Source organism: Artemia franciscana, chromosome 21 (assembly GCF_032884065.1).
Source record: "Artemia franciscana chromosome 21, ASM3288406v1, whole genome shotgun sequence".
Classification (NCBI taxonomy): Eukaryota; Metazoa; Arthropoda; class Branchiopoda; order Anostraca; family Artemiidae; genus Artemia; species Artemia franciscana.
Genome location: NC_088883.1, coordinates 21,597,987 through 21,623,923, shown reverse-complemented (window position 1 = coordinate 21,623,923; position 25,937 = coordinate 21,597,987). Strand labels below are relative to the sequence as shown.

At 32.8% G+C, this 25,937-nt stretch overlaps 1 protein-coding gene across 1 annotated transcript in view; it reads left to right on the top strand.

Moving 5' to 3' along the window:
• Window positions 1-25,937, top strand: part of LOC136040852 (uncharacterized) — a 58,129-nt gene that overhangs the window by 16,465 nt on the left and 15,727 nt on the right. The window contains exons 2-6 of the mRNA XM_065725224.1: window positions 8,060-8,172; window positions 12,985-13,105; window positions 15,615-15,811; window positions 17,908-18,034; window positions 20,272-20,440. Of these exons, the coding sequence (XP_065581296.1) occupies window positions 13,000-13,105; window positions 15,615-15,811; window positions 17,908-18,034; window positions 20,272-20,440 (599 nt within the window). The 5' untranslated portion in view covers window positions 8,060-8,172; window positions 12,985-12,999. The remainder of the gene's footprint in view (window positions 1-8,059; window positions 8,173-12,984; window positions 13,106-15,614; window positions 15,812-17,907; window positions 18,035-20,271; window positions 20,441-25,937) is intronic.

Here is a 25,937-nt window from a genome sequence, read left to right as displayed (position 1 = left end):
CGTCATTTATATCCCTTGTGTCTCGATCGTTATTTGTGTCTCAGTGTCCCAGTCTGTAATTTCTCTTTGAGTGTCCCGGTCGTCATTTATATTCCAGGTGTCCCGGTCGTCATTTTTGTCCTGGTGTCCTGGTCTGTAATTTCATCAGTCGACAAACATGAAGTGAGTCGACAAACAACTTCATGACGGCTTAATGCTCAATTCTTATAATGACGTCAGTCGACAAACATGCATGACGTCAGTCAACACACAACACACAAACAACCTGTTTTTATATGTATACTAGCTGCTGGAGTGGTGCTTTGTGCCACCTCAATACTTAGTCGGTGGGGGCGCTTCGCGCCTCCCCAATCCCCCCCACGTGCGTAAGTCGTTACGCGCCATATTAGTTACGCGCCATTGTAGTTTTGTCCCTGTGTCCCAACTGTGAATATAGATATATATATATATATATATTATATATATATATATATATATATATATATATATATATATATATATATATATATATATATATATATATATATGTATATGTTTTTAACTACGTAAAACTTGCAAACATACAACATTCTTCGCTGTCCTATTGGATGTGCATATAAATAGATTGTCAGGTTTACCGACTCTTGAACATGCAACATATAATTGTCCATGGGAAAAACAATCCTTATTCAGATCTATACCTTATTATTCTAATGATTGCCCTTGAGCTCTGTTGATGGTGATTGCTAATCGAATATTCCCTGTGTCTCGGTCGTCATTTATATATCTCCCTTGTGCCCCCGGGTTCTCCGTTGTAGTTGTGTCCCTGTGTCCCGGTCGTTATTTATACTAAAATAGCGACGAAGACCACACTGCCTTTCCATAACAAACAAATACAACGTAGAGACAATAGGGAAAATTTCAAGACAGTGAAAATTATTTCTGTAGATATTTCGGCCCTATGTCCAAGGGCCGTCTTCAGCATAATACAAGAATAAGAGAGAAACTATATATATGTAAATATATATATATATATATATATATATATATATATATATTATATATATATATATATATTATATATATATATATATATAAATATATATATATATATTATATATATATATATATATATATATATATATATATATATATATATATATATATATATATATATATATATATATATATATATATATATATATATATATATATAAATATATATATTTATATTCATATATATATATATATATATATATATATATATTTATATATATATATATATATATATATATATATATACATATATATATATATATATATATATATATATATATATATATATATATATATATATATATATATATATATATATATATATATATATATAAAAGAACTTACATCAAATTGTGAGGATCAAAACTGAATAATTAAAAACTCTTTTTAAAACTTTTTTTAAAAATAGTCCTAGCATCCTTACTTCAACGAAGTTCAACCAGGACTGGCGAAAAGAATGAAATGAGAATATAAGCTCATTCAAACTGAAGAGAATAAAATGATTAGATGTAATTTCTTAAAGCTAATCTTGCTTGTTTAGCAGCCTGTCTCAAAGGCCTTTTCGTAGTTGGTTCAGTACTATTATAAATCGATTTAGTAAAATATTTTGTTAGATCATTTATAATTGAATTTGAGTATAAAGAATTTAGTGAGTATTCCCTCAAGTCCCTGTTCAAAGAAATATTATTATTTATTTTGAGATTAATTTCGATTGATTCTCGAACCACCTGTTTTATTCCCAAATCATTACTAATGAGTGAACACTTTTCAAAAAGTATCATGTTGGACGGATTATTAAATATATGCCAACCTAAAGCAGAATCAAAGGAGTTGTTCAAACTATTTGAAATTAAGGCCTTGTCTATGTCATTTTTATGCTGTTGTAACCATTTGTCTAGATTCTGATGGATCCTGCCGACATAGTATTTTCCGCAATCACATGGTATTTGATAGACCCCTCTTTGGCGAGTAACTGGGGTCTTATCTTTACCCGAGTTTAAGAAATTGATGATTTTAAAATTATTAGTAAAAACTACGTACAGATTGTTTTTTGTGCAAATATTTTTTAATTTTGTTGTGATCTTTGGGATACACGGAAGATAGACAATATTTGAGGGCTTATCAGTAGCCTCACATTGTAAAGTATCTTCTTCGATTTTACAAGAATGTCTTTTTATTCTACAGTTAATCATTTTATTGACAAAAAGAATGGGGTGTCCATTACCAAAAAGAATATCTCTGATAAAGTTTATTTCTGCATTTATATATGAATTGGAGCAAATATTCAGGGCACGATCAATGAGGGAAGTTACAACTGCTCTTTTAACTTGTGGGGGGTGATTTGAATTAAAGTGAAGATATCTATTGTTTTGTGTTGGCTTTCGATATATAGTAAAATCCAGTTCATCAGAATTACGAATAATTAATACATCTAAAAACTGAATTTTATTTTCAATTTCAACTTCTAGGGTGAACTGCAAATTTCGGTCATAAGTGTTAAGATGATCTAAGAAGCCCCGAAGCTCAGCTTCCCTATAATTCCAAAGTGAAATTACGTCATCCATGTAACGACCCCAATAGACGTGTTTTAAAAAATAAGAATTCAATGCCCAATTCTCAAGATTCTCGACATAAATATTTGCTAGTAGCCCGGATAAAGGTGCTCCCATGGGTAACCCATTTTTTTGCTGATAAAAAGAATCGCGAAATTGAAAATTCATAGATAACTTATTACAAATTTTAACAAGAGTCATTAAAACTTCACAATCAATTCCTGTCGCTGAAGTCTCGATCAAGTGGTAATTTTCTTCTATTTTATTTTTTAATAATTCCTCTGAAACAGTTACATCTATATTTGTATACATTGAAACAATGTCGAAACTACTAACTATTGTGTTTTCTGAAATACTTGTGTTGCTAAGTTTTTTAACCAAATCTGCCGAGTTACGAATATAGGAATTTTTAGAATACAGTAAAGGTTTGAAAGCTACAAAGCCATTTTCTAATATTGGCAGCGGGGGCTTTAGTACAAGCTACGATAGGTCTTAAGGGAATACCTTGTTTATGTATTTTTGGTAAACCGTAGAGTTTAGGACAGAAACTACCACGGGGAAAAAATTTATTGTATAGTTGTGGGTGATTTTACCATTTTGTTTCAGCTGCTTTAGTTCATTTACAGTATTATTAGTGAACTGATCAGTAGGATCATGAGTTATTGTTTGATATTTAATTGTGTCATTTAAATGCGAAAGAATTTTGTTGTCATAGTCTGTCGTATTCATGACAACAAATGAATTGCTTTTGTCTGCTTTAGTTATTATAATAGAAGGATCTTTTCGGAGATTAGTTAGTATTTTTATGTCATGCAAGTTTTCCGTTGTGGAATTGGTAGGAGGCTTAAACTCTTTTTGGCTGTTATAGAGGATATTTATAAGACCAGATCTAACTTCATCCGGGTTAGAGACAGAAGAATAGTGTTTATGCAAAGCGGACTCTAGAGAGGAAACTATATCTGCCACAGGAACCTGTTTCGGTAGAAAAGAAAATTTTTGGACCTTTTTCTAGTGTTTCGATTTCCTGGGGTTCCAATGTTTTAGAAGAGAGGTTAACGATAGCAGGTCCAGGAGTGAATCTTGGAGAATAAATACGGTTTCTCATCGAAGATTCGTTTCGTAAGCCTTCTAATTTTTTATAGAGGCGTTCCTTGGACAAGCGAAAATCGTGGCTAAACAAATTCCTTTCTAATCTAACAACTTGAGCAAAATTAACGGTGGACAGGTTTTCCAGCAAAAAATTTTCCAAAGATTTTCTCTCTGAAGAAATAATATGTCGTTTCTGTTTTTTTGTCCTTAATAATATGGACTAGGGTTTTTAACTGTAGTGTATGGGCAAATTGCGCTTCTTTCCGGGTATTTAAATGTAATTTATATCTTAAAGACTTGGGAATAAGGTTTTCATTTCTACAGGATTCTAAAAAATTTTGTTGATTGATAATATTAGCATGTTTTTTACCTAGACTAATAAAATAAAAAATATCATAGGTCAACTGCTCCCCATAAGCTAGGCGAAAATAGTGACGAAGACCACACTGCCTTTCCATAACAAACAAATACAACGTAGAGACAATAGGGAAAATTTCAAGACAGTGGAAATTATTTCTGTAGATATTTCGGCCCTATGTCCAAGGGCCGTCTTCAGCACAATACAAGAATAAGAGAGAAACTATATATATATATATATATATATATATATATATATATATATATATATATATATATATATATATATATATATATATATATATATATATATATATATATATATATATATATATATATATATATATATATATATATATATTTATATATATATATATATATATAAAAGAACTTACATCAAATTGTGAGGATCAAAACTGAATAATTAAAAACTCTTTTTAAAACTTTTTTTAAAAATAGCCCTAGCATCCTTACTTCAACGAAGTTCAACCAGGACTGGCGAAAAGAATGAAATGAGAATATAAGCTCATTCAAACTGAAGAGAATAAAATGATTAGATGCAATTTCTTAAAGCTAATCTTGCTTGTTTAGCAGCCTGTCTCAAAGGCCTTTTCGTAGTTGGTTCAGTACTATTATAAATCGATTTAGTAAAATATTTTGTTAGATCATTTTTAATTAAATTTGAGTATAAAGAATTTAGTGAGTATTCCCCCAAGTCCCTGTTCAAAGAAATATTATTATTTATTTTGAGATTAATTTCGATTGATTCTCGAACCACCTGCTTTATTCCCAAATCAATACTAATGAGTGAAGAGTTTTCAAAAAGTATCATGTGGGACGGATTATTAAATATATGCCAACCTAAAGCAGAATCAAAGGAGTTGTTCGAACTATTTGAAATTAAGGCCTTGTCTATGTCATTTTTATGCTGTTGTAACCTACAACAGCTGCCCCAATGTCATAACTCCAATGCAGCTGCTCCATAAATATATCCCAAAAATATACATTGGAAACTTCCAGAGTATTAAGACGGCTAATACTCCATAGTTATCCATTATCATTAAACTTAAAAAAACCGTGGTACATGTTTTCAATAAAAATAAAAATAACAAGCTCCTAACGCAACGGCTAACAACTTAGTAATAAACACAAACCCCAACATCATAAGATAATTTAAAAAATAATTTAATAAAACTTCAATAGGACTTAATCGGCCAAAATACACAAATTACGGTATCTACAGACCCTTTGCATTGTACCAAAGCACTTTAGCTACAGTGTTATTTTTTGTCTACAAATAATAGGGGGTAAGGTAGGGGGTACCCAGAATTCCACTACTTTATCCACTAGACATTTACGGATACCCAGGAGCTCATTGCGCACAATAAGCACACGAGGCGTAACATTATCACCAATAAAAACATTTTTATAAATGTTGAACTGTTTCCCTTTAAGTTTTTTCGCATTTAAAAAACAAAGAAAATCGAACCTGTGTATTATCTGCTTTAATTTTAACAAACTTTTTAGAACACTGAACAACACTAAAAGACGGCAAATTTCCGCTATCCAATGACTATTTATGCACCAACACTTCGGAAGTCAGAAACTTGGCATCCTCAATAGGTACTTCATTTAAGCCCCAAAATAATAGGTTACATATTTATTGCGATTTTCTTCAATAAAAGATTGGCCGACTACTGAATTCATTTCTTCATTACATTTATTAATTATCTCCGATTGGCTCTCCACAATATTCTGCAAAACCAGATGTTCAGATTTAACTGTTGCAAGTTCATTCTCAAGCACATTATTTTTATTTTCTATCGAAGTAACACGATTGGTCACTGCATTTATGTCAGATTTTATATCCAGGACAATATGTTGGAGTGCCTCAATGTTTGTATTTATGGACTGCACCATTTCCAAAATTTTAATAATATTCTCAGCATTTGTTCTCTGACAATCAGTGAGAACGCTACCATCAGAATTATTTGTCAAATTCATCACAGGGTCAAATAAGTCCGCTTCAATTCGGTTACGTTTACCACTGCCTTTATTTCCCATAGTAATGATATGAAAATAAGACTATTTGCCTACCTTTTAATGAACTATATTTACCCTCGCTAGTTCCCAGCGTGCAATATACATATGCGTTAAAAGGGCGCCTCTTACAGCCAAATAAATAACTTTCTTAAAACAGAAATCGCTGGCCAAAAACTACAGGATGCAGGAAAATCCTTCTTATCCAATTATCAATTAAAATTATTTCATGCTATCACGAGCATTCACAAGAGTCAAAAACATTTCATAGCATTTGCTGCGTTAGTTTAAATGTAGTCAAACAAGTTTACTCATTGAGTGCTGAATGAGAACTGACTTAGAATATACTGATGAAAAAAAAAACAGTGATTAAATTCATAGTTTTATATGCAATTTAGAAGATTGAAATTCCAAAATCACATCAAAAATGTCTTCTTTTTTGGGAGGGGGGAGGGATTATTTTAGAGGGAAAACTGAAAATAGTCAGTATAATAAATATATGAGATTTGCCTCGAGGGCTTGTTTTGGAAACCTCTTGACGGTGTTGTATATGCACTTTTAGGGTTAGGTACTGCTCTTTACTTTCCATGGAAGGTACAATTCAAATTAAGCGAGTTTTAATTCAAAACAAATTAAACTTTCACCCTCACGAAAATTACGTCTTGTAGGTATTTTTGAAGACCACACTGCCTTTTCATGACGTACAAATAATAGTTCAAATACGGATAAATAAAAATATTAGACTTTTAAAGCACAATAATATTAAAGCACACATTAAAGAATATTAAAGCACAGTGGCAAAAATTCTGGATATGTTGGTCACATACATAGTGACCTTCAGCAACAAATAACCTCAATTGCTCTTTCAATACTGATTATTTATTTCTCAAAACGTCTATAAGGCTTTTGACCTGTGAGATGCTAATATAATTTTTTTCAGAATCTGCTTGAATGTATATTAAACAATCTTAATAAGTAACTAAAAATGTCCGTTTTGGAATTAATTTTGAGGTATAAAAATGTATATTTTGGGTTTTGATGTTACTCTTTATTTTCCATTGAAAATCCAGGCTCAAGAAGATTTGTGGGTTTAATTCAACATTCCTCGTCTCCTTTACAATATCAGAAAGTTCCATCTCGGTGACCACAATCGATAATTGGATATTAATTTTTGTATTTTTCATAATATCTGTAGCCCTTTTTTACTCGGGGGCGGGAAATCCCTATTCTTAAAACTAAAAAGAAATTCAGAACTAAATATAAAGAGTATTATGCTAAAATGGTTAGATTTGCAGAAAATTCTTATAAGTCTGCTATCTTAAAGTTCACAATAAACTGGTTAAACACGTGTGTGACGACCTTCAGTAACTTAATTCAACCGTTTAACTAATTTGGGCCAAGGAAGAGTTAATTACTCCTAACAGAAGGCCGAAGATGTCTGCCAAAGCAACCCAATATCTAATAAGGGCTAAGTAAGAGTTTGCTCTTTACTGCCATCTCATTACTGCCCCCAACTGAATTGGAGGAGCATCGGAACATGCACAAATCATTCTGGTAATAAGGATTCTACTATTATCGCAAGAAAGAGATAAAGGGAAGTATGATTAAAGAGACCCATAAAAAGAAAAAAACAGCTATATGATTAATTAGAGCAAAGGTTCCAACAATAGGATTTGCATATCTCATAGATAGTTCACCACCAAGTCTCTTCTGCCTGTACCAAGCATAACGGGCCAGAAGTGGTGTGGTTTGGTGGTGAATAAGTGTTTCATTTTCATAGTTTAAATATTTAAACTCTACTTTTCTAATCAGCAATTTGTTTTTTCGACAACTTTTAAGTTGCAAGTGGATACATTATTTGATTATGATATGCTAAGAAGATAAATATATCGCAAATTACAGTTGATGAGAGGATTTGGTATGAAATCCCAAATAAATGTGAACTGGAATTCTGCTGTATAAAATAACATCACAAAATTTCGTAGGTAATGTGTGCTGTGGCTCATAGTTTCCAACTAAGAGTTTAGTCTTGCCTTCTGGATATCGACGGTACTATCCAGACCTCTGGACATTCACCATCTCATCATTTACTACTAAGGTTTGTAATAGTTTTTTTGGATTCGTTTAATTGATGGGCTTCAATAAAAATTTTATATTCAGTGCCACTATATGATATAAACTTCAGATTTATGTGGGTTTTTTTTTACAGTTTATGGAGATAGGAAGTAAGTCACCTCGATTATGAACAGTTCAATACGGGAAAAAAGCCAGTTGAGGCTATAATGTTGGTAGAAATGACAGTTTAATGGCTATATGCTCTTCAAAAGTAGCCTTTCTAACCTATTGATAATTCCGTTTTTCGGAGTTTCAATTACTATCGAATCGGGTCGCTCCTTACTTACAGTTTGTTACCACGAACGGTTTGATCCTAATAACCTCTGGCGTTAGTTTACGCCTCGGCTAACGCTTAGGAGAAGTAATCGGGCCTGTCACCTAACTAATCTTGTAATTCTCGACCGCACTTTAGTTGGTTCAGCTTGTTTATGATTCCTTATTTGCAACATTGTCAGATCGTAATGTTTTATGCTGGTTTTCCTAATTACCAAGCAGTCACAAAATATAATTATGTTTTTCTATAGGGATTGCATATATTTGTCCGTAATAATATTTGTCCGTAATAATACATATACCGCTGAGGATTTTTACACTTATTTTGATGCATGGCATTCAATCATGTTTCTACGATTAGTTGTTTATAAATCAAAATATTTTCATGATGTTTTTAATATGGCTCTGCTTAAGTGAAAGAGATAAATTTTAAGTGTAGAGCAGTCCTCCTTTCGCCTTTTTGTGGCTGAATTTATTGGGGCTAGGTGTTTTGATAAGTAATTCATTTATTTAATAATTCAATGTAAATAATTTAATAAATTTTACTATGAAATCACTTCTTGACTTGCCTTATTTTTATATTTTGTTAATATATGCTTATCTTCTGTTACTTGTGTTTTAAGCTGACACATCGGGTCCTATTCTCCGTTGGCTAGAATTAAAATATTTGTTGTGGCTATGTGTGTAAAGATAGATTTTTTCCATACCTTTTTCCATATTTGTTGAAAAAGGGAGTCAGATTATAAGTTGCTTATCAAGATCAGTTGCTAATCTTGGTTTTTTCCTGTAGCAATTTTCTTACTTAATGCTAAATCTGAGTCAAATTTTATATTTTTTTTTTAGTTTAACAGACATATTGAGATTTAGACTTTCGGGTTGAATATCTGGAAATCTCAAGATTAAAAAATTAAATAACTAGGAATATATCACAGCTTGATACCCTGAGCATTTAAATCCACAATCTTTACCAATCAAACTTAAAAATAGCCAAAGCATAGTTATTGGTTTTTATGGAATATTTCGATACAGTTGATGCTCAGTTGAAGCATATACCTACATGCATCCTTTTTAGAGTTCATATTTTTCTGACGATTTTGGTCTTTATTAAAGTGTTATAGGAGGAATAGAAGAGGAAATACTAGCGAAGAGCCCTAAACTTACAGGACTCAAGACTGACAGAACTGGTCATTATAAACGTCCATCGTAATATTGACGTTGACATCTACCGTGTAATAAATAGAAATGGTGGGAGTGGAATCAGAGAAACAGACCTTTTGTTATAAAATTGTGAATTCAGTAATTTAAGAGAAATATATATAAATTTAAAACTTAGAAAGGTACTGTAAAGATGCGCAAAGAAGCGCAAGTAAATTTTTTATTAGTAAATTTAAGAGATTTCATCAAAGTTGACACTGTTTATTAAAATACCTTTTTTTAAAAAGAATCAATAGTTAATTAGTGCTTTATTGCCTATACTCGAAACTTTCGTTTTAAATGTATTTTATGCATTTATATCTCTCCATTCTGTTTTTCTTGTTACACCCCTAAAAGAACTATTGTTTAATGTTTAATACATATATTTTATGAATATATAAGTTGTATCTTTATCTTCATTTCCTACTCTAAGCAATGCCACAAACTTAGGCGTCATGCTGAATTGTTTGACTTATGCAAATCGTCAGAAAGAGTGCATGAACCCAAAAGATGGTAGAGGACCAATTTTGTTGGACAATAATAAGCTGAATTAACTTGCTATAGCGGTCAGAAGATGAAAGGCAAAACATTATGCAGGAAATATTAAATATCATTTATTTTTTCAGATGGTGGAGAGCTTTCAATTTTTTTTCTGGAGGGGTGATTTCTATAACTCGCTATTTTCTGTATTAATATTTTTATAATATTTCAATTTCAACAGATTTATTAGAACTTTAACCCTCACCAGGTTTTAGATTGAATTTACAACCATTTCCACTACCTACCTACGACACATACGATACGACACACAATTACAGAGATTCCCTTTAAATTGCAGGTATTTCTTTTTTCAAAAGTTTATCCAAGCAACCTATTATGTGCCCCTTCCCCTAAAGGAAATCTTGGATTCGCCCCTGATCAAAAGAGTGTAAGTATATCCAAGTTGTTAAAGAGAATAGACAGAAATTTTAGGAAACGGTATTAAATTTTACTTTCAGGACCTTTGAGGAGGGTATAATACTAAATTAAACAATACTGTTCGTGTCCATATTTCCAAAAGGATGTACGTGGTTAAAATTTGTTAAAAATGTTTCTCCAACATACAAATAACAAGCCACACTATGTATTCTTATAAACAAAAATGAAAAGGTTTAAAACATAATCTTCTTTTTCCGTGAAAAGACTAGAACTATGTCAATAAAAAAAACGATCAGATATTACTAAAGAAAAAAATCGACACAATAAGTTTTTCAAAAAAATGTGAAGAGCTCCATTCAACCAACAATGGGTGGAAACTCAGTCAAATACTCTTCTAAGTATTAAACTACCACAAATCACCCCCTATAAATAATAATCACCCCCCCCCCCCCAAAAAAAAGAAATCACATTAAACCGAAAAAAACTCAAAACAAAAAGAGATTAACAGGAGTAGGGCTGACCCCCTCCCCCTTGGCTTCTTAAGACCAGAACATAGTTTTCACTTTAATGAAAAAAAAACAAGTTAATCTAGAGTGACAGTTTAATATGCTTATGCTCATATTCATTCCTTAAAGTCTTATCAATTCTGCTTATTAAAGTTAATAAAGTGAAAACATTCAAAACAGGTTTTCTTTTGTGTTTCTTTTTTCCTGAATAGCAATACAATGGAAATTTTGGATGGATGGGTACGTGAAATAATATACAAATATATGGACTAAAAATCTGTGAATATTTGAGCTTCTACAGGGTTGAATTGGTTCTGTTCACAATAATGTTATAGCCTAATCCTAAGCACAAATAATTGTTAATCAACCATCTCCCTTAGCACGTCTTACAGATTTGAACTTAATTTCCTAAGACGTTCTTGGTACATTGCTGATAAACACTTTTGACAATCTTGAATACAAACAAGTCCTTTTGATTTAGTGAAGTATCCCCACAACATGCTTCGGGGGTTTCAACTTAGTAAAGTCTGCGGTTCTTTAAATATCGCATATACGTTTTTTGACATCCTATTTTTGCACTTAAACGAATTTGGGGTGAAAGGATGACCATATCAAGACACAGGTCCCAGAAGATAGAAAGACACTTCTCTGAAATTTTTTATTCTTGAGGCACTTTTAAGAAGATGAATAGATCGCCCACCTGTAAACTTATACCCTTCACTGTTTCGTGCCACAGAAAACAAAATTTAAAAGATATTTGAAACTCATCACTAAAGACATAATTCTGCAAACATATTCTAAAACTTAGACTTATACATAGGTCCTCCCACGCCTGAGGGCGCATAAGGCAGCAGCAGTGGTTCACCACGACGACCTGTTCTAAGTTTTCGACTAAAGCTCCTCCATCGAAGACCTCTCCAGCTTCGTCTCCTTCTCTAACATCCTGCCTACGGTCATTTTGGGTCTCCCTGACTTGCGGAGGCTAGGGGGTATCCAACACCATATGTCGTGAGGTAGCCTTCCATCACCCATTCGCACCATGTGCCCCCAATACATCCATCGTCGCTTTCTAACGGCACCAAGGATGGGGGTATGATTTGTCATCGTATATATCATATCATTTCTTATTCTCTCAGTCTAATGTATATTCAAAATAGATCTTAGGTGGTTATTATCGAATGCCCGTAGTCGTTTTCCTAGTTGCACAGTGATACTCCAAGTTTCACAGCCATATGTAAGGACAGAGAGGATATAGCTATTATAAATTCTGAGTTTTAGCTTCTGGGAATATTTGGTATTTCCCCAAACATTCCTGAGACAAATGAAGGCAGAGCCAGCCAATGCTATTCAGCACAAAATTTCTCTTTCAGGATTGGCATCTTGCGTAAGAATGCTGCCGAGATATTTGAACTCTCTCACTACTTCAATTTCCTCATTGTTGACCAAAAGTCCCTCAGCTAAGTCAGGAATGACCGCATTTTGACATGACATATTCTAAAAACACAAGAGATAAGGTAATACTTCAGGTGCATAAATGTAATGCACCTGAATGTAATATGAATAAATGTAATATGAACAAGATTCATATTTAAAAGATAGTCATTATTAACTTGACCACAAACTATGTTTAAAAGGAATAAAAGTGGCAAAATTTATGATTTTCAGACAGATTACTTGTGTAAATATATCCAAACAACAAACCCTTCTAGATTTCTATTATTTAACATGTGCAAAATGTGTCAGGCATTTCTTGGTGGTCTGAATCCGAGGAAATATTTTATCAAATTTATATAATGTTTTTGTTTTGAAAAATTATTCTTTTCTTATATACTAATTTTGACAATAGACGAGATATTATTGCTTTTTGAACAATTTTCTGGATTTTCTTTGCTTTTTTCTTTTAGTTTAAGCCACCGAAGATGACAATTTCAAATTTGCTTGTGGAGAATACTATCAATTCTGATTTGCTGATAACCATGAAATGGATATCCCCTAGAGGTAGTGCAACAGATGTCTCAGTACCAGGTTATTCTTCTTCTTCTTCTTTTTTTATTATTCTTATTCTTTCTTATTTCTTATTCTTCTTCTTTTTATGAATGAAAAAAGAGATCGAAAAAAAGAGATCCTTAAGAATATTAATTGTAGAAAAAGAATATCCGTAAAATATTTTAAGCATTTACATACCTAAGTTTTGTAAAAAAAAACAAAAAAACAAGAATATTTTTCATGTAAAAATGTGAAAATGAGTTCTATGCAGGAATAAAAAAAAATATAGATGTTTGTAGCATGGCTCTGTTTAAGTGAAAGGGATAAATTTTAAGTGTAGAGCAGTCCTCCTTTCCCCTTTATTTGGATATATATATATATATATATATATATATATATATATATATATATATATATATATATATATATATATATATATATATATATATATATATATATATATATATATATATATATCCGTTGAGGAGGAAAAGCCCCTTTCATATACGGAGTAATTTCTGTTGGTTTTAATGTTGTTCCTACCTTTCATTTAAAAAAAACTTGTTTTTTTGTTTAATTTCTGGACGTTTTTGGATTAATGCATGTTTTGATCTTGGCTCTCCGCACATAAATAATTAAAACGAAATTGCATATTATTTTTTTGGGGCTAAACAGATGTTTCATAGTTTTAATCGGCAAATTTTGAGGAAAAAGAAGCGAGGAAGGAGGCCTAGTTGCCCTCCAATTTTTTGATTACTTAAAAAGGCAACCATAACTTATAATTTTTTACAAACATTTTCATCCGAAAAAAATATACGTAACTTACGAATTAAATTACGCAGCGAACTTCTATATTCGTTTGTTTTTATTGCGTATAAGAGGGGGCTCACTCCTCGTCGATACCTCGCTCTTTACATTAAAGCTTAGATTTTGTCCCAATTCCTTAAGAATGACCCCTGAATCACAAAGGCCGTAGAATAAATAGTTGACATTACTAAAAATACTTTAGCGTAAAGAGTGAGGTACTACGATGAAGTAAACCCCTCATATGCGTAATAATTTCTATTCGTTTTAAGTTTTATTGCTGCTTCTCACTTTCAGTGGAAAAAACTTTTCATATTTATTTTTTCATTGTTTTTTAAATAATGCTAGAAAATCCTGCGCTCCCTCCATTGAAAGTGTCTTCCCCAATGAGAAGTTCCTCCATGGAAAGATGCTCCGACGTAACCCCCTCAACTCTCTCCCCCCCAAATAAAAAATCCCCCTGAAAACGCCTGTACACTTACCAGTAACCATTACTATATGTAAACACAGGTCAAAGTTAGTAACTTGCAGCCCCTCCCACGGGGACTGCGGAGGATTTAGTCGTCCCCAAAGACATAGTTATTATGTTTTTCGACTAAAGTGAATAAAATGGCTATCTCAGAATTTTTATCCAGTGACTTTGGGGGAAAATGAGCGTGGGAGGGGGTGTAGGTGCCCTCCAAATTTTTGGTCACTTAAAAAGAGCACAAGAACTATTAATTTCTGTTAGAATGAGCCCTTTCGTGATATTCTAGGACCACATAGTCGAATACGATCATCCCTGGGGAAAAAAAAACAAAAAAAAAACAAATAAACACGCATCCGTGATTTGTCTTCTGGAAAAAAATGTGAAATTCCACCTTTTTGTAGATAGGGGCTTGAAAATTCTTCAACATGGTCCTCTGATATGCTGATTCTGATGGTTTGATTTTCTTTAAGATCGTATCGCTTTTAGAGGGTGTTCCGCCCTATTTTCTAAAATGAGGCACATTTTCTCAGGCTTGTAACTTTTGATGGGTAAGACTAATCTTGATTAAACTCATATATTTAAAATCAGCATTAAAATGCAATTTTTTTGATGTAACTATTTATATCAAAATTCTATTTTTTAGAGTTTCGGTTGCTATTGAGCCGGGTCGCTCCTTACCACAGTTTGTTACCACTAACTGTTTGACTGTGTCAGTTGATTAATCCCTCAAAAGTGGCTAACTATAAAATTTTTACCAGAGGAGTGGGTCTTCATGAAAAATTTTCTGGATTTTGTTTTGGATAGAAAAAGTTCATTAGTGATACAAGAATTCTTTGCCTAAAGATCTTAATATATTTCAACCTCTTAATTAGTTACCTCTATAATTTGTGAGGATTAAAATTATTAAGACGGTTTCCCAAAAGCTGATTGAGATCAAAAGAGTTAACTTTTAAATGTGTCATTGAATGAATTTAGTGTAAATTGTTTGTAACTTGCTAGTTTTGCTAAATAGGATAGTTCCCTTGTTTCAACCTTTCTAGCTTGATGTAACGAATAAAACAAGGGTTGATTGTTACTCAACTGCTGAGGCCTTTGAAATATCTACTTATTGTATAAGTTTATAGGCAAAAACCTGGCAAGAACTACAGTATTTTTTTTTTTTGAAACCAGGGTGACCCAATAGCAAAAAATAAAAATGAGAAGTACCCAGAGATTTTGTAAAAAAAACTGTGCCAAGTGCTTAAAACCAATGACTTACCAATTATTTTTTCAAAGTTTCTAGATACGAGATTCATTATTCAAGCACCATTGATTTTCTACTGGCTGGACACTCCACAGTTGTTAATGAATATATTAATTGCAATCCAGTTAGCCCTGGATATATTCAAACTTGTGAATTCATAGTCTCCGATTTCACAGAAGTCACTGTATTTATTAGAGTTGCTGCAGTAGTAGAGTATTCAGGAGAAATGGTAAATGAAATTATTTATTGTTCTTCAATTTTTTTGTATTTGTTTTCTCTATATTCTGTATTATTACGGTGATGAGTCTCGAGTCAATTTAAATTAACTTCCAACTGATTTCACTTAGTTGAAATTTAAAATTACTACCAACTTAATTATTATAGTAAATGAAATCATTTTACTGTATTCGGAAGTGTCATTTTTTTTTGTAGAGAGATAAATAATATATTAGAGAACAAGAAACAACAACAAGAAATAAAATACATAAAACAAAAATTTATTATTACAGTAAATGAAATCAGTTTTACTGTATTTGGAAGTATAATTTTTTTAGAGAGATAAATCATATATTAGAAGACAAAAAATAGCACCAAGAAGTAAAATACATAAAACAAAAGGTTGGCCAATAAGCTCTAGGGAGTCTGTCTGGTCAAAACCATAGCAATTTTCTTTATAATACAACATAGAGATTATAACAAAAAATATGTTATCATGAAAAAAAACCCGAGAGATATATAATTATTGAAATCATTATTTATTATCAGCTTGTACTTTATGGAGAAAAATTAGAAGAGTTGAAGCGTTCATCTATCTTGGCTTATTGAAGGATTTTCGTGGAAGCTGTAACATTGACATACAGAACTAAACCAAGAAAATCCAAAACCTCTTCTCACAGCTCCGTCAACCTTTATCGAACCATATGACACACTTTGCCTCCCCCCGTAGCTCCTAAATTTTCATGATTTGGCACCCCTGAGAGTAAATTTAGCGAGTATTTTTATGACCTTAATAATGTATACAGTTAAAAAAACTAGCTCACAACCAAGGCCGTATCCAAGGGAGGGGGGGGGGGGTTGAACCCTCCTCTCCCCTTTTGTTTGTCTGGATCGTAAATACGTATGAAAACAAAGAAAGGAAACATAAATGAAACGATAAAAATCAAATAGGTGAAAAACGAGGATTTTATCAACCAGTAGCAAAATATGAAAAACAAGCAATCAAGCAAACAAGAAAAACATGCAAAGACAACGAAGAAATTAAGTTGTCTCTATGATGCAGCTGTTATATTTGTCCTCATCTATGCAGTCGAGACTTGACCATCGTTGGCATTTAATTCTCACGGTGTGGACACCTCTATTCACCATTGCTTACATAAAATCCTGACATTCGATATTCCAACAGAATTTCAAATGCTGATGTGCGCCACCGCTTCCCTAACGTCAAGCCCTCAGCAATGATTGTCGGACAGCAAAGACTACATAGACCTGACTAAGTTTGGAGAGGACCAATAATTGCATCATAAAAAGAGTTCCTCAAGCTGATCCTTTGCCAGATTCTCGGACGCAACCTGGTAGTCAATTGACAAATTAGTGGACAACTGTAAAAAAGAACACCTACTCCATTGGCGGACTTAAGAGTTTGTCTGGAAATGGTGGAGCAGCAACGTCTGGGTTTCTGGAGTTTCCACAAGACGGCAATAAATAGGAGTCGACTGTACGGAGTCTTCAAGTGTCCGAGGATGGGTCAAGCATCCGTGTCTTGTCCAACCTCATGTACAAGTAAGAAAATAGAATGCATTGCATTCCCAGGCAAAGGTGGAGAATCAAGATATCAGGACCGGCACTCCACAGAAAATTTAATTTTAAAGAGTTTTCTTTTTTTTTTTTTTTGGGGGGGGGGTGTCAGTACAAAAAAAATTGAAAATTAACTTTTGTTCTACCTGAAAGAGCTCCTGAAAAATCTTTTTTTTATTGAGTTACAAGGTATTCTTTCTTTTGCTTCTTAAATGCTGGCATCTTTTAAAATTCATTACCAGGAATAATAAGATAGAAAATTTTGGGGACAGGTGGGGTACTAGGAGGTCCAGAAGTAGACTAAAACACTTCTTATCTCTAATTAGTTTGAAACGTACGTGAACGTACAAGAGAAAAGAGTGAAAATTCAACATCGTTTCCCAACAAAGGGCCAAATATGTGGCAAAAATTATTCTTTGAATGGTTTAACACGTTAATAACTAGTTTCTAGACTAAGGAAGTCCTCTGGGACAAGTAAATTGTTGTAATGGCTATTATGCTATTTTTTATTTTCATTGTTTCATTTTATAGGGTGATTTTTCACATATCGTTTGGTCTCAACCATTAAGAGAACCTTCAACTGAAACGACACCCAAAACAGCTACTACAGTGTATTTCACAAATACTACATTTGATTACACAACATTGGATGCCAATAGTAAGTATAAACTTGTATGTCTTTATTTGGTTGTGTATGAAAGTATGGAGATGCATCTGTGCGTTCAGGTACAGGGCTTAATATACACGTGTACATGCATTCAACTGTCTATGACACGGTGTGATTAAGTGTATAAAGAATCACTGATGATAAAGAGTTATTTTATCATGAAGTTGGATGGAGAATGGAGAAAAGAAGTATTTTTTCTCATTTTTTACCTCGTTTCCATCCGTTTTTTCCCTTATCTTTATAAGTTCAGAATTTATTACATCTGAAACTTGTTTTCTTCTAATTTGGTGTTTATAACGAGGTTTTGCTCGGAAAGCTCACTGCTTTTGATTCGGTGGTCTTCAAGGATTCCCTTTTTTCTCTTGTTTTTTTTTTGCTATTATGCTTTTTTCATCTTTCCCTTATTCAATTTAATTTGTGTTGTTGTTTCCTTTCTTTTTCAATTCATCTCATATGAGACACAAGAAACTTACGTTTTAAGTTGCAGTATCTGGTAAAGGAAAGTCATTATTTTTTAGAGAAACGAGATAAACTAACTAATTATCAACTTTCACATAGAAATCAAGCTAATGGCCCGGAATCTAAGAAAGCAAAGAGAATTGTATCTGTAACTACTACGAAAAAAGTAAGAGCGTAAACAGTTCGTAATAATTTTTTGTTTTCCACAGATTTCCATGTTGAATATTAATTATTTTAGTTAATCTACTGAAGACGGCCATATGTGCATATATATATATATATAAACAAACAAATACAACGTAGAAACAATAGGGAAAGTTTTTTCAAGACAATGGAAATTATTTATGTAGATATTTCGGCCCTATGTCCAAGGGCCGTCTTCAGCACAATACAATACTATATATATATATAAAAGAACTTACATCAAATTGTGAGAATTAAAACTGAATATAAAAACACTTATTAAAACAATTTTTTTTTAAAAATATAGCCCTAGCATCCTTACTTCAGCGAAGTTCAACCAGGACTGGCGAAAAGAATGAAATGAAGAAATATAAACTCATTCAAACTAAAGAGAATAAAATGATTAGATGCAATTTCTTAAAGCTAATCTTGCTTGTTTAGCAGCCTGTCTCAAAGGCCTTTTCGTAGTTGGTTCAGTACTATTATAAATTGGTTTAGTAAAATATTTTGTTAGATCATTTTTAATTAAATTTGAGTATAAAGAATTTAGGCCTTGTCTATGTCATTTTTATGCTGTTGTAACCTTTTCTTAATTTCAAATGGTTCCAACAATTCCTTTGATTCTGCTCTAGGTTGGCATATATTTAATAATCCGTCCCACATGATACTTTTTGAAAACTCTTCACTCATTAGTAATGATTTGGGAATAAAACAGGTGGTTCGAGAATCAATTGAAATTAATCTCAAAATAAATAAAAATATTTCTTTGAACAGGGACTTGGGGGAATACTCACTAAATTCTTTATACTCAAATTTAATTAAAAATGATCTAACAAAATATTTTACTAAACCAATTTATAATAGTACTGAACCAACTACGAAAAGGCCTTTGAGACAGGCTGCTAAACAAGCAAGATTAGCTTTAAGAAATTGCATCTAATCATTTTATTCTCTTTAGTTTGAATGAGTTTATATTTCTTCATTTCATTCTTTTCGCCAGTCCTGGTTGAACTTCGCTGAAGTAAGGATGCTAGGGCTATATTTTAAAAAAAAAAATTGTTTTAATAAGTGTTTTTATATTCAGTTTTAATTCTCACAATTTGATGTAAGTTCTTTTATATATATATATAGTATTGTATTGTGCTGAAGACGGCCCTTGGACATAGGGCCGAAATATCTACATAAATAATTTCCATTGTCTTGAAAAAACTTTCCCTATTGTTTCTACGTTGTATTTGTTTGTTATGGAAAGGCAGTGTGGTCTTCGTCGCTATTTTTTTTTATATATATAAATATATATATATATATATATATATATATATATATATATATATATATATATATATATATATATATATATATATATATATATATATATATATATATATATATATATATATATATTTTTGTGTTTCACTGTCAAGTAAAAAAAATTTCCCTGTCAAAATATTATTCATTTATAACAATCATTGTCAATGAAATAATTTCAGGTGTTTTTACGATTAAAAAATGGACAGCGTCAGCTATTTTAACAAAAATACAATAATAAACTCAACTTTAAATAAACACCTCTAATTCTATTGCAGACAATACCCAAATTCCCTGCACAGATGTCACATGCGAGCCGTGGTTTTTACCTGTAGTCATAGTGGTACCCACTGTATCTGTCTGCACTATCGTAATAATAGTATATTTTTGTTTCTTCAAGAAAGCAAAGAAACCCTTGAGTTTTTTTGAAAATCTATCACTGTCGAGGTAAGTTGAATTTTCATCAGATTTCAGAGATATACGCAAAACCAAAAATTCAATATACGGTAAGCCTGGCACTCGGTTACATGTGACTTCAGCTTCATCCTTCAGATAAAATTCTGTCAGTTGGTCGACCTGTGAGGTTCGATAAGAATTTGTCAAACAGATAAAGTATTTTGCGTATTTTAACAGACAGTTGTTTAGGGTTTTTTCCATAAAATGTATATTTTATCGAAAGTATAGTCCTGAGGTAGTTATATAAAAATTAAAAATAAAGGCATTCCAATCAACCTATTATTTTTTTTTCAATCTGCTTAAATGAATCATTTAACATAACAAATAGGTATGTATGGCTACTAAGAGACAATAGTCATTCTTATTGAGAAATTAAATAAAAAAAACAAGTTTTTTTTAAATGAAAGTAAGGAACAACATTAAAACTTAAAACGAACAGAAATTATTCCGTATATGAAAGAGGCTTTTCCTCCTCAACGCCTCGCTCTTTCTCTTTCTCTTAACTATACTCTTTGTTTATTTTGACTCTTCCTCTTAACTATACTGTTTAAAACAAAAAGATACTTTAGCGTAAAGAGTGGGGCGTTGAGGAGGAAATGTCCCTTTCGTATACGGAGTAATTTCTGTTCGTTTTGAGTTTTAATGTTGCTCCTTACTTTCATTTAAAACAACTTGTTTTTTTATTTAATTTCTGGACGTTTTTGAATTAATGCATGTTTTGATCTTGGCTCTCCGCACATAAATAATTAAAACGAAATTTACATATCAATTAATCGGAATTAATCGGAAGATTTTGAGAAAAAAGGAGTGGGGGAGGAAGCCCAGTTGCCCTCCAATTTTTTGATTACTTAAAAAGGCAACTAGAACTTTTAATTTTTTACAAATGTTTATTTGGTAAAAAATATACGTAACTTACAAATTAACTTACGTAACGAACTTCTATACTTGTATGTTTTTATTGCGTATATGAGGGGGTTCAACCCCCGTCGATACCTCGCTCTTTACAGTAAAGCTTAAATTTTGTCCCAATTCCTTAATAATGACCCCTGAATCACAAAGGCCGTAGAATAAATAGTTGAAATTACTAAAAATACTTTAGCGTAAAGAGTGAGGTATAACGAGGAGGTAAACCCTTTCTATGCGTAATAATTTTTTTTCGTTTTAAGTTTTAATGCTGCTCCTTACTTTCAGTAGAAAAAAACTTTTCATATATATTTTTTCATTGTTTTTTTCAAATAATGCTAGAAAATCCTGCGCCCCCTTCATTGAAATTGAATTTCTCTTCCCCCATGAGAAGTTCCTCCATGGAGATATCCTCCCACGTAACCCTCCCCTCAACTCTCCCCCATAAACCAAAAAAAATATCCCGCTGAAAATGTATCTACACTTCCCAGTAACCATTACTATATGTAAACAAAGGTCAAAGTTTGAAACTTGCAGCCTCTCCCACGGGGACTCAGGGGGAGTAAGCCATCCCTAAAGACATAGTTTTTAGGTTTTTCGACTATGGTGAATAAAAAAAGACATCTCAGAATTTTGATCCGGTGACATTTGGGAAAAAATGAGCGTGGGAGGGGACCTAGGTGCCCTCCAATTTTTTTGGTCACTTAAAAAGGGCACTAGAACTTTTAATTTCCGTTAGAATGAGCCCTCTCGCAGCATTCTAGGACCGCTTAGTCGATACGATCAATCCTGGGAAAAAACAGACAAACAAATAAACACGCATCCGTGATCTGTCTTCAGGCAAAAATGCGAAATTCCGCCTTTTTGTAGATAGGAGCTTGAAACTTCTACAATAAGGTTCTCTGATAAGCTGAATCTGATGTTGTGATTTACGTTAAGATTATATGACTTTTAGGGGGTGTTTCTCCCTATTTTCTAAAATGAGGAAACTTTTCTCAGGCTCGTAACTTTTGATGGGTATAGCTGGTCTTGATGAACCTATATATTTAAAATCATAATTAAAATGCAATTTTTTGATGCAACTATTGGTATCAAAATTCCATTTTTTAGAGTTTTGGTTACTATTGAGCCGGGTCACTCCTTACTACATTCGTTACCACGAACTGTTTGATTTGAGACAAAAGTTTACTTAAATATTACATGAAATCAGCTATAATAGATTTAGAGGTCCATGCGATCCAAACTAACACATCAAAATCTCTAGCAAAGTATTATCTTTTAGCTATGAAAAGAACAATAATTATTACTAAACTCATTATTTAGAGGTTCATTTAAGTAGGCTGGCCTCCTTAATTTTATTTTAATAAAAAGAATACATAGTTGAAATTACTAAAAATACTTTAGCATAAAGAGCAAGGTATTTATTTCCTCCTAAATACCTCACTCCTTATGCTAAAGTATTTTTAGAACCCCTCATATGCGTAATAATCTCTGTTCGTTTTAAGTTTTGATGATACTCCTTACTTTCAATTGAAAAAAAACTTTTCATGTTTATTTTTTCATTTTTTTTTATAGTAATGATAGAAAATCCTGCGCCCTTTTCATTGAATTTCTCTTCCCCCATGACATATTCCTCCAAGGTAAGATCCTCCCACATAGCCCCGTCTCCTCAACCCTACTTCAAACCAAAAAATCCCCCTGAAAACGTCTGTAAACCTCCCAATAACCATTACTGTATGTAAACACTGGACAAAGTTTGTAACTTGCAGCCCCTCCCCCAGGGACTTTGGGGGAGTGAGTCATTCCAAAGACATAGTTTTATGGTTTTCGACTATGCGGAACAAAATGGCTATCTCAAAATTTTGATCCGTTGACTTTGGGAAAATATGAGTGTGGGAGGGGTTCTAGGTGCCCTCCAATTTTTTTGGTCACTTAAAAAGGGCACTAGAACTTTTCATTTCCGTTAGAATGAGCCCTCTTGCGAGATTCTAGGACCACTTGGTCGATACGATGACCCCTGGAAAATAAAATAAATAAAAATAAAATAAACACGCACCCGTGATCTGTCTTCTGGCAAAAAAACGAAATTCCACATTTTTGTAGATAGGAGCTTGAAATTTTCGCTATAGGGTTCTCCAATACGCTGAATGCGATGGTGTGATTTTCGTTAAGATCCTATGTCTTTTAGGGGGTGTTTCCCCCTATTTTCCAAAATAAGGCAAATTTTCTCAGGCTTGTAACTTTTGATGACAAAGATTAAATTTGATGAAACGTATATATTTAGAATCAGCATGAAAATTTGATTCTTTTGATGTATCTTTTAGCATCAAAATTCCGTTTTCTAGAGTTGCGTTTACCATTGAGCCGGGTCGCTCCTTACTACAGTTCGTTACCACTAACTGTTTGATAGCTAATAGTCATTTGTAAATAGTGTAAGAATGGTCAGATCAGATCAGTGAGATGAGCTGCGTGCGCAACAGCAGCTGCGCTTGCTCAACTTTTTTGTACTCTTTTTGAGCAAAAATCCTTTTTTTCCTTGATTTGCACTGTTTTTAGACGTTTGCAGATGGCAACCTTAATATTAATAGAAGTTTCATTATTTGAAAAAAAAAATCCAACGGCTACACCTTTTAAGGGACCGTAACAAATATAAAACAAGGTATTCTCTAGGGATGCCAATACTTGTCTCATTAAAAGAAAATTGAGATAAACTTTCTCCTTCTAAATTTTCGTGAATTGGCGCTGCTGGTAAAACACCCAGCTCCTGTAAAAACACCCAGCAACTGAAACGTCGATTCGACGTCCTATGTGCCAGTATTGGCTCTGGAGGATCTTTATTTATATAAGGCAATTGGTAAAGAAATGTATTTTCTTAGGAGCTATGTATAGTACTAAAATAATACTACTACTATTATTAACAAGTCAATGCAGAACCAAGCCGTCTACGACTACCACAGCTACTCACGTTCCTCTTCTATGCTAATCTGTTTAGGGCCTTCCTCTTTACACCCTTCCAGGAAGTTCCATTTCCATTAAATCTTTCCTTACGACATCGTTCCACCCCAACCCTGAACAACCTTCTTTTTTTAGGCTTAGACGGTTGACCGAAAAGAACAACTTGAATTTCAGAGTTTCAGAGAATGTTTTCAGAGTTTTATTCGGCAATAAACACAAATGGAAATACGATACTCTTATTCCCCCACGAAAGACTCCACGGGAAGGGGTAAAAGGGGAATAAAATAAAAATACAATATAAGCAAGAACTAAAGAATAAAACAAGCTGGACCAAAATTCTACGCCAACTCTAGAGTTTTTGTCGATGATGCTTTCTTCGGGAACTCTATCTTCAGTTTGTATACCAACACGAGTTACTGAGACGCATGCGTCTCTTATTGATATTATTTTCTCCTCATTAGATGTTTTAGATGATTCAATACTCACCGATGATATTTCTGATCATTTTCCGGCTATATCTCGATATAGGAGTGCTGATCAAGCGCAGCGTATAGCATCACCATCTAATCTCCCATTTTTCAGTTTTGATGATACTGAGTTAAATCTACTTAATTCTCGTCTAATCGGTCAAAAAAGGAATAGTTTGGTTTCTGAACAGTATTTTAACTGCTCTTTTGATATCTTTTATGATTTAGTGAAAGAAGGTATCCTAGAAGTTTGACATCAGAGTCCAGCACCTCATGCTTCGAAAAGGATAGCACCGCTTAATTAATTGATGACTCCAGGTCTCCAAAGAAGCTGGAAAAGGAAAAATTATTTGTGGAAGCTTTACAAGGCTTCATCATCTGCAGCTCATCTTCAACGGTTCAAGGCCTATAGAAGTATATTTGATTATCTTTGTCGGAAGGCTAGGTCTCAGCATTATGATAGGAAATTTTCTGAGTGTAGAAAGGATGTTAGGAAGACATGAATAGAAGACATCAAACAGAATAGCATTTTGTTTTTATTTTATTTTTTTCCTTTCCCTCTGAGGAGCTGGTGTCCCCTGGGTATTTTTTTCATGATGTATAGTTGTTTCTTTGTGTTTTGACTCCCAGACATCAGGCATGGTAAATTCTTAATCTTATATGTTGTTTTGCTATTGTTCTTCTTTTCTGGTTGTTGCATATATTGCATTTTGTTGTATGCCCCTTCTATCCCTGGCCATGGAGTCTTTCGAGGGGGAATAAGAGTATCGTATTCCTAATCTGCATTTATTGATAAATAAGACTCTGAAAGCACTCTCTGAAACTTTGGAATTAAAAATGTTCTTTTTGGTCAACTGTCTTGGCCTAAAAAAGAAGGTTGTCCTCGGTTTGGGTGAAAGGATGTCATAAGAAAAAATTTAAGGGAAATGGACCTTCCTGGAAAGTTGTAAAAAGAAAAGTCATCAATAAATCGGTATAGAAGAGGAGCGTGGGTAGCTCTGGTGGTCGCAGACGGCCTGGTTTTGCAGTTAGTAATAGTACTAGTATTTCATAACCAATCGTCTTAGAGGATAATACCTACAAAACTAGTAGTGCCAATTCACGAAAATGCAAAAGTAGAAAGTTTATTTAATTTTTTTTTTTTAATGAACCAAGTATTTGCA